General features: G+C 47.4%; 1 protein-coding gene and 1 pseudogene across 2 annotated transcripts; one reads left to right on the forward strand and one right to left on the reverse strand.

Moving 5' to 3' along the window:
• Window positions 1-1495: 1495 nt before the first annotated feature.
• On the forward strand, window positions 1496-4998 carry LOC125538499 (PHD finger protein ALFIN-LIKE 4-like; annotated as a pseudogene). The gene is made up of 5 exons (XR_015616843.1): window positions 1496-1771; window positions 1858-1890; window positions 2629-2857; window positions 4115-4232; window positions 4326-4998. The product of XR_015616843.1 is annotated as a PHD finger protein ALFIN-LIKE 4-like (transcript).
• A 184-nt stretch (window positions 4999-5182) lies between these two features.
• LOC125538498 (potassium channel KOR2-like) lies at window positions 5183-9140 on the reverse strand. The gene is made up of 11 exons (XM_048701777.1): window positions 8833-9140; window positions 8391-8612; window positions 8252-8315; window positions 7777-8116; window positions 7402-7697; window positions 7229-7300; window positions 7044-7142; window positions 6721-6945; window positions 6445-6633; window positions 6134-6209; window positions 5183-5931 (listed from the first exon to the last, which is right to left on the reverse strand). Exons 1-11 carry the CDS (start codon window positions 9123-9125, stop codon window positions 5537-5539), a joined length of 2271 nt encoding a protein of 756 aa, XP_048557734.1. The 5' UTR covers window positions 9126-9140; the 3' UTR covers window positions 5183-5536.
• Between the last annotated feature and the right edge of the window lie 248 nt (window positions 9141-9388).

A 9388-nucleotide genomic window follows, 5' to 3' on the forward strand; every position in this document is an offset into this window, starting at 1 on the left:
TTTCGTTTCTGATTGTTGTTATCTCTGCTGCATCAACACAACTGATATGTGGAAGGAACCAATTAGCTATAGCTATAAAGTTACATTTTAAGTCACGAGCAATGGCACCTATTGCACCCAAAATTGTTTTATATTGGAATGTCACATCTATATTAACAAGGTGGCCCCTCCAAGTTGTCTCTGTCAAACATCGGTCCTGCCCGACGTCGCATCCACCCCATAGCAGAGGATTCCGGTCAACTGACCAGAGAGCTGGATCCACCACCCGCATCCAGTCCATGAGATGAGGCCGGCTCCCTACAATGGCACCACGGAATATGATCGGCAACTGAGGAGGACCGTGTGACCATGGACGCAGGATCCACACTGAGAAGAGGAATAGCCCGGTCAACATGGAATGCAAGGGATTAAATCATGTGCTATGTTACTGATTATGAGAAAACAAACTGACGGGATGGAAGGGAGATAGACAGGTGAACTTACGACGATACATGCTCCAGAGAACTGGCTGAGGTCGGCGTGGCTACCAGAGCCTCCTCCCAGGCTGGAAATAAACCTGCTTCGGACCCCAAAGGCTGGTCCGATGCGACGAACTGACCAAAGCCAACCTTCTCAGCCACGCCGGAGTTACCTTCATCGGAATTAACATCGAGAAGGGAGAGGAGGAGCATGGCACCACGGAAGCCGCCACGGGGACGCATGCATAACACCGGCATGGGAAATAACCAGAGATAATCCCAGAGAGCCGCTGCAGCGAGTTGGACCAGCGGTCGGTGCCGGTAGAGCGCCATCACACAGACATCGGATCCCGCTGCCAAGCCGTATTGTGGACAGGGGGAAAGGATCTCTCCTCAGCACCAAATCGGTTCGGGAGAATCGCAAAAGGGAGTCTGACCAAAGATTCTGTCGGAGGGGCGCGAGAGGGGCCCTGGCAGCCACGCCGGACTGCACCGAGGGGAAAGGGAGTGATAGGTTGTCAGGAGAGAAACACCCGTGTGGGCAGCCTGTGGTGGCCTGGTGGGTTCTCCTGCTAGTAGCGTAACGAATCAACGGCTCTTAAGATTTCTCATCGGTTACAAAAGGAAGAGGAAAAGGAAAACTAAATCACACGATGGAATAGATAATTTGGCTAGACTGCTTAGGTGGAAAGAGGTGGATGGTTGCATGTTGATTGCTGATGTGGACATTGTGCATGATAAGAGAATAGGTAGTAGTGGGGATCAACTTCTTAAAAATGTTAGATTATTTCTCAAAAAAAATATTAATTTTAATAACATCATTGCCCGACTTCTTTCACATTTAATCTTGTGTCTTTATATACTGCTTTGTTGTATGTGCACGTAACGAAATACTTTGTTGTAAAATGAATACAGGCTCTCTCTCTCTATATATATATATATATGAGCGCTTGCGTTTGTGGTACTGTGTTAAAAAAATACAGCTGACTTCACAGTCAGGCGTAAAGATGGAGGACTCATGATCTCCACTCGGCCCCACTTCGCCAACCTTCAAAATCTCAAATTGCGGCTTTCTCGCGAAGCCACGAACGTAATAAATCACCCGGCTTCTCTGCTCCTTCTGATTGGTCAAGTAGTGGAATCCCCTCCCCCTCCACCATCAAAACCCTATTTCCGGCTGGCCGCGCACTGTGTGGCGGCGATGGCCGACGGCATCCTCTCGCCTGCCGTCCACCCGAACGGGCACTCCCCGGAGTTCGTCTTCGGGCACTACCGCGGCCGCCGCGCCGGCATTGTGAAGGCCCTCACCGAAGGTCCCCCCTCCCCCCTCTCTGGCGTGGATTTTGGTGCGGGGTTTTTTCACGCTGATGGTTGGTTTTATTTGTTTATTGGTCCGCAGATGTGGAGGAGTTCTACCAGCAGTGCGACCCCGGTGAGTTTCCTTACTTCTTCTGATGTTGATTTTGGGGGAGATGGAATTTGTGGTTTCCATCTATTAGCAGGTAGAAATATGTACATAGGCAACCCCAAGGTTAATAATAATATGTAGTTTCACTGACGTTATTTGATTGCCTCGTGATGCTCGATGTAGTTGCTGATTCCATAATATTGGCAGTTTTCGTTGCATTACCAGTGGAATGATTGATGAAGTAATTCCGGTAGTCTCCGATGGAACAAATTTGCTAATGAGTGATGAGTCAAATTTAAAATTTGGGGAGTCAAATCAGGGGAGAATTACGAGTTTGGTGATAATATGGTGCAATGGAAATTCTGTATGCCTTATCTGATTGCGCTACCAGAACATTTAACCATCACTTTTGCTTATATTCAGCTGTAAATTGGAGAAATTGCCATGAATACTAACAATGCGGGTAAATTGAAATGGCCTGTTGAGCTTTGAGTGGCCAAAGGATTGTGCTGCAGAATTGGAAGTCCCGAATTCCCAATTGCCTCTGTCAGTAGTTGGGTGTCACTGCAAAATGCGTAGTGTTGCTGTACTCTGTGTCGGCATCAGCTTGTATGTGCTTGTGGGTTTTCATTAAATTAATGATACTGCATGCACTAGCATGCTCATTTTGTGTCATGTCGTTTTCTGGGTTACTTGTGGAATGAACAAAGTTGTCATCTTCGTAGGCACAACTCTGACTTGTGATGACCCTTTATTTGCCAGACGAGAAGGCCTTGTGCCTCGTTGGACTGCCTGATGGGACCTGGGAAGTGAGTCAACTACCTGAGGAGGTTCCTGTTCAACTTCCTGAGCCAGTATGTGGGATAAACTTTGCTCGTGATGTTACACCCAAGAAAGTTTGGCTATCTATGATAGCTATTCATAGTGATGCATGGTTAATGTCCATAGCATTTTACCACGCGGGTCGTGTCTCATTTGACAGAGCTGGCAGGTATGCTGCTTTTCTTTACTGCAAACGCTATATTTCTTCCTTTCTTTTACAATCAATTTCTTTTCCAAGCAGGACATTCTATGTGTTGAATGTATTGCATGATACAGTCCATACTTTGCTTGCTACTACAACTTACTATGCACAAAGACGTTCAGCACCGTGTCATACATTTCATTTCATTTTCATTTGGAAATATCTCAATGTGAATTTGTAATGTATGTAAATCTGTGAGTCTTAGGCCCTTTTGCTAATCTTTGTCATAATTCACTCAGATAATGGACCTTATTTTTTTAAATGCCTTTTCTCCCTTTTACCTTCTTATTTCTCATAGAGCCTAGAATTAGTTGTTAGGTGCATACACCTCTTTACAATTCTTGTAACCCAACAAGTGCAGAGTGTTCTGATAAATATTTGAATATTTTCACTAGTTGAATATAAACCTCTACTAATTGAATGATGTCTGAACAAAGAAAAAAGCTGATCAAAATGGTAAGTGGAGCAGTACTGAGGATGTTATATTTGGTGGAAAGTATCAGTACTGATATTCTTATCTAGCTTGCTGTATATTTCAAGAAATCATCAGTATTTAAGCATTTCTTACTGTCTATAGTGATGTTCTAACTTCAATCGACGAATGCTTCATCATTTACATTTTCAATTGTATTTATATCCCCTAAAGTATCTTCTACTCCCTCTGTACAAGTCTCTAAAATGTCTTATATTTAGGAACGGAGGTAGTATATGTCATGATTGTCGGATAATTTTGCAACAGTTTCACATTTTTTATGGTGCATAGATTGCAGTATTGTCATTATCATTTCAAGCCATTCATTTTGTCTTCGGCAAAAATGGGCTAGATGTAATGTGTTTTTTAAACTTGGCCTTCTTTAGGTAAGATGGGCAACATTCCTCCTGCTTGTTCTTGTCTAAGAACCAAACTTGGAGGACCAATTTGCTTTTCACTTCAACTCATGCTGACAGATTTGTGCAACTTCTTGAGATAAACCATCATACCTACTTAATGAACTGCTGCTGTCTTCTAAAGTTGCAATGATAGTGCTGGGTTCTGAACCTATGTGGCATTGGTTCTCCTTTACGTTCTTGCTTCTGAACGGAGCTTGTTTTGTGATGCATGTCATTTCTATGCCAGCCTAGATAGGTGTATCCGGAGTACGGTGTTTAGTTTGGAACGAAGTACTGATTGCTATCATGGAGTTTGATAATGGTGCTGAAGTGGCACTTGTATTTTGGTTGCAGGGAACAGCTCTTCAGGTTGATCAATCGTCTTCCCACTGTCTATGAAGCTGTGACAGGAAGCTATGAGAGGCAAGCACAGACCCCCAACGGCAGCAGGAAAAATAAGTCCAGCTCCCAGGTTAACATGCGCTGACCACACGACATTCCTTATTTGTTGTACATATCAAACACAGGCTTTATCAATTATCACTCATTCTGCATCCCATTCCAGCCACCAAATCAATTCACTTCTAACTGCAAGCCGGTGACACCGGCCCTGCCGATGCCCAAGGAAGATTACTACGCCAATTTCAACAGCTGGAAGGTAATGGAGGACCGGCCAATGCTCAAGGAGGAGGATGGTGGCAAAGAGGGTGGGGGCGGCGAGGATCAAGCTATAACCAAGTGTGCCGGTTGCGACGAGATCTACAGCGCTAACGACGGGCACCTATGGATTGGCTGCGACCACTGTCAGAGGTGGTTCCACGGCAAGTGTGTTGGCGTGACTACTGAGATGGCGAACGGAATCGAGGACTACATGTGCCCTGGTTGCAGCTACAAAGCCACGACGAAAGCTTCTGACTCGATATAGCGGTGATGATGAAAGCTTCCGACTCGTGATGGTGGTGACTGGTGATGCTTGAACCATGGGAAATCTCTCATTTCCCAACGATGCTGTTTGCTCCGCTGTTGCGTTATCTTGGTGACATGTTAGGATTTTGGCTGGTGATGGGGACAGGAGGTGGCTTTGTACAGGCCGTTGGCTTGGGTTCAAACATCCCAATGTGGTGCTCCTTTTTTTGAATTTTGACACCGTTTCAAATCAAAATCATCTGAGGGGACATAGTACGGGTAGTACTGTACTATGTTGGTAGTAGTATGAGTAGGCCATCTGTTGCTTTCTACTCCCTCCGTTCCTAAATACTCCCTCCGTCCGGAAATACTTGTCATCAAGATGAATAAAAGAGGATGTATCTAGATGTATTTTAGTTCTAGATACACCCCTTCTTATCCATTTTGATGACAAGTATTTCCGGACGGAGGGAGTATAAGTCTTTGTATAGATTTCACTATGGACTACATACAAAGTAAAATAAGTGAATCTTCACTCTAAAATGCATCTATATACATCTGTATGTGGTTCATAATGAAATCTCTACACAGACTTATTTAGGAACAGATGGAGTAGTTTTGATGGATTGTTGAGCGTGAAAACCCACCTCTCTAGTAATTAAATGGTTGGTTAGTGAATTGACATGCCATCCGTTTGCTCTGCCTGCCATTGTTACTCTCACACTGGATACACATCTTTGCGATGGCATCTGGGGTGCTACTTCTCTTTGAAATGAATCCGTGATAGATGCTCTCAGAAAGAATATTGGATTGCCAATAATAGTTCCTACCCCTAGCCTACATGAACTACAGCCAAATGGTTTGATGAACCTAATGATCGGCAGCAGCAGCAGCTCTAGCCTGCTCCAGGATCCTCACCAGCGGCTTGCAGCCGCACCGTTGTGCTTCGTCGAGCGGGGTGTTGCCCCACCTGTCTGCGGCCACAAGGTCAGCACCAAACTCCACCAGCATCCCAGCGACGAGGTGCAGGCCCTCGCTGGCGGCTACGTGGAGGGGCGTCCTCCGGTCGTAGTTCCTGCAGTTGGGGTCGATGCCGAACCTGAGCAGCCTCCTCAGCAGGTCGATCTTGCCCTGGGCGACCACCCTGCACAGGTAGCCTCCTGCGTCCTCCAGGTTCAGCGCCGCGCCGTGCGCCACCAGCAGCGAGATGATCCTCTCGTGCCCTGATTTCACCGCTTGCAGCAGCGGCGACTTCCCAGACTTATCTGCATTTTCAGATGTGTGTGTTAGTTGCTTCATACTCCCTCCGTCCAAAAAAGCTTGTCCCTCAAATGGATGAATCTAGCACCAAGTTAGTGCGAGATACACCCATTTGAGAGATAAGTTTGGGACAAGTTTTTCCGGACGGAGGGAGTACTACTGTTTTGAACTGCTTCTGTAAATAAAAAAAGAAAAAGGAAACCGCACCTATGCTGTTGACGTTTGCTCCTCGCTGGATAAGGAACCTGACGATATCTTCGTATCCTCTTGATGCAGCCACATGCTGCAAGGAAAAGATGTGGGAAAAGTTGAAGAGTTGTTACTGTGCAAATAGAATCTTGACTGATAATTTTTGCAGTTAACTTTTAGTACTCCCTCCGTAAACTAATATAAGAGCGTTTAGAATACTAAAGTAGTGATCTAAACACTCTTATATTAGTTTACAGAGGGAGTACTAGTTAGCATGTGGAACTCCTGTAGTAATTTGACTGATGATTGATCTGCAAAGGTTCACGTACCAAGGAGGTCCTCCCGTCGTAATCCGGTTTACTCGGATCTGCTCCTGCACCGATCAAGCCTTTCAACCGAAACAAATCTCCATGGTAGGCAGCATTGTTGACTCCAAGGACCAGGTCAGCTTCTTGCTTTGCTATAAGGTATGTGATATCTGATTCTAGTTGCTTCCCCTTTGACTCTGTTCGTTTCCCCTGCAGAAGAAATGCTTCAGTACCGCCAATCTTTTTGCGTCGAAATGCTAACATTTACTATGATTCTACTGCTAAATTAGGATGTACCTTGAGTAGGTTGCTCAGTATCTGACGGCTATCCTTGAGGTACATTTGCAAGATGCTAGTCAGGGACTGCTTGTCAATTCTCAAGAGGCTGCAGAGTTCACTGACTCTAACTGTGTATGGCTGTCGAGTGTTGCAGATCACGGCGACGTCGCCGACTATGTCGTAGGGCAGCAGCTCTGAGACGATCTCTTCTGATCCGCCTTCTCCGGCGGCGGCGAACTCTTCCTGTAAGATCACATGGGACATGATAGGTGAAGGTCAGTAATACAGCAGAGTTGTGTTTTCTCTTGGTTTATGGAGAAAAATTCAGTGAAAAGTAGTACCAGACATCCATGTGCCACAATGTATATCTGATCCACTACAGTGCCTTGCTCCAAAATAACTTCCCCGGGGAGGAAGAATTCTTCCTGTATTTTAACCACCTGAAACCATCAACTGAAGAGTTAGATGAATTGTCCACCTGAGATAAACTGCAGTGAGACAAGCATGAGTCTACTCAAGTTCTTACAATCTGGCTCAGGAAGTCTTCTGAGCATCCTCTGAACAGGTGCACTTTTGAGACCGTTTCCAGGTACAGTGTCTGGGAGAAGTTTAAAACAAAATGCTCAAACTGATTAAAGTTGCTCCAAAAAGAAAATTTATTTGGTCAGAGAAAAACTAGCCTGAAGCCCTGAACAGTACCTTGGATCGGACCGCGGCGGGTATGTCGTCGACGATCCTGTCTCTCTTGTAGCTGCTCTCGTACTGCAGCAGCAGGTGCGCCTTCACCTGGGAGCTGATGTCGCTGCACAGCCGGTTTCTGTTCATGTACCTGATGAGCTCCGTCATCTTGTCCCGGAACCGCTCGGTCCTGGACCCCTTGACGATGAGCGCCGTCATGTTCCCGATGAGGTAGGCGCCGAGCAGCATGCTGAAGGAGACGTACACCACGATGAACACCATCTCCCTCGGGTTCACCGCATGCACATCACCATAGCCTGCACATGTTTTTTTCTTGTGTCAGATCAAGAACTGCAACCGACATGGGGCATGCATGGCGTCGAGAATGCTTATTACCGACTGTGGCCATGGTGACGATGGCGAGGTAGAGGGAGGTGATGTAGCGGGTGAGCAGGTCGACCTTCCTGAAGTTGATGTAGCTCTGGTCGCCCATGGCGAGGCTCCCGATCCAGGTGCCCCCCTCGCGCGCCGGGGGCAGCGTGGTGGCGAGGTAGTAGAAGACGCAGGCGGCGGTGTGCGTGCAGTAGAGCTCCACGGTGGCCAGCTTCGCGATCCGCGTGAAGAGGTAGCTGATGCGGATGTCCTTCTCCATCTTCTTGAAGAAGCCCTGGATCTTCCTCGCCCTGTACAGCCGCAGCCACACCAGGTACCTCACCACCTCCATCCTCCCCGTAAACTGATCACGCAAGGAGCCAGCAATGGTGTCATGGACTCATGGTGTCTCGTGTGTGTATCAACTTCTTTTTCATTCTTTCCGATGCAGAAATGTTGATCGGACTGGTTCTTGAGATTGTGAACCAAGTTAATTTACCTTGTAGACTGCGTCCCAGGGGAAGCATCCGAGCATGTCGAGAGCGAAGCTGCCCTTGATGTAGCTGAAAAGGCAAGAACACTTTCAGAAATTCAGAAACATGTCATTCCGTCTTGAGTTCATTGTGAGAGGCTCTGACCGTAGCGCGATCCTCTGCTGGTCGTAGACCACCCGGTGGGTGTGAGGGTCACGGTAGGCGAGGAAGAAGTGGACGGCGACGTCGGCGAGGAAGATGAGCTGCACGCACTCGAGGTCCAGCAGGTGCTCGGGGATGCCCCGGAAGAAGCAGAAGGCGAAGGGGGTGTAGAAGACGGAGTAGATGGACCAGAGGAACATCATGTTCGACCACATCCTGTACCATCTGCAGCAGAGCAGAGCAGAGCACGTTCAACATCAAGAATCATGGCTGCCTAGCTAGCTCCATGCTTCCATGCCTCTGCATGGTATGCATCTCTCATCGTTCTCATGCAGAGCTTCTCTAATCGGCCAGCACTCAGTTAATAGTCATTGATTTTGAATGCAACATTTGGATCATCTTTTTCAGCACTATCTGGCTTCTAAGCACTATCTTACGGACGTACCTTCCATTGGGGTCGATGACAAAGCTGCTGCCATAGCAATTGTTGGGGAGCCTCAAGGCGCTGCTGCTATGCCAGCTGCTGCTTCTCCACTTGAACTCCCTGGCGAACAGGGAGAGCCTGCTCCCCACAGAGCCATGCAACGTGCCGCCATCTATCTCGTTCAGCTCATACTCTGGACCAATCTCCCTCTCCATGCCTTCTCTGTACAGCTTGCAAGTGTTAAATGTGTTGCTCTGAGCAGTCCAATGCAGGCACAGGGCGCTGCACACATATATACAGATATGACCGGACATGTGGCCCCGCGCAGACGCCACTAGCTTTTGGTTGCAGAAGGGGTGATTGGGCACCGCACTGCACGAACGGACGGCACTAGCATTCGGCCGATGCAGGTGGTTGTTGGGGGCTTTGCCCAACTGGGGGCGATCGGGTTCAGTTCCGGTTACGCATGGTGTCACCACCTCGCCTCCTGTTATCACCTTTTTAATGGTTATAAGGAAACCACTTGCAAAGCTGCTGCTGTTCCATGCTGCAGCATGGTGCAAGCACTAGCTAGCCA

Source organism: Triticum urartu, chromosome 2A, assembly GCF_056163025.1.
Source record: "Triticum urartu cultivar PI428250 chromosome 2A, HENAU_Tu73, whole genome shotgun sequence".
NCBI lineage: Eukaryota > Viridiplantae > Streptophyta > Magnoliopsida > Poales > Poaceae > Triticum > Triticum urartu.

Bases quoted from the DNA above. Each gene is read 5' to 3' on its own strand.
- LOC125538498 (XM_048701777.1), bottom strand. From the start codon at position 9,125: ATGTCCGGTCATATCTGTATATATGTGTGCAGCGCCCTGTGCCTGCAT. The intron at 8,316-8,390 runs GTCAGAGCCTCT...TTGCCTTTTCAG, and splicing joins CAGCAGAGGATCGCGCTACG to CTACATCAAGGGCAGCTTCG. The intron at 6,634-6,720 runs GTACATCCTAAT...TTTCTTCTGCAG, and splicing joins TACTGAGCAACCTACTCAAG to GGGAAACGAACAGAGTCAAA.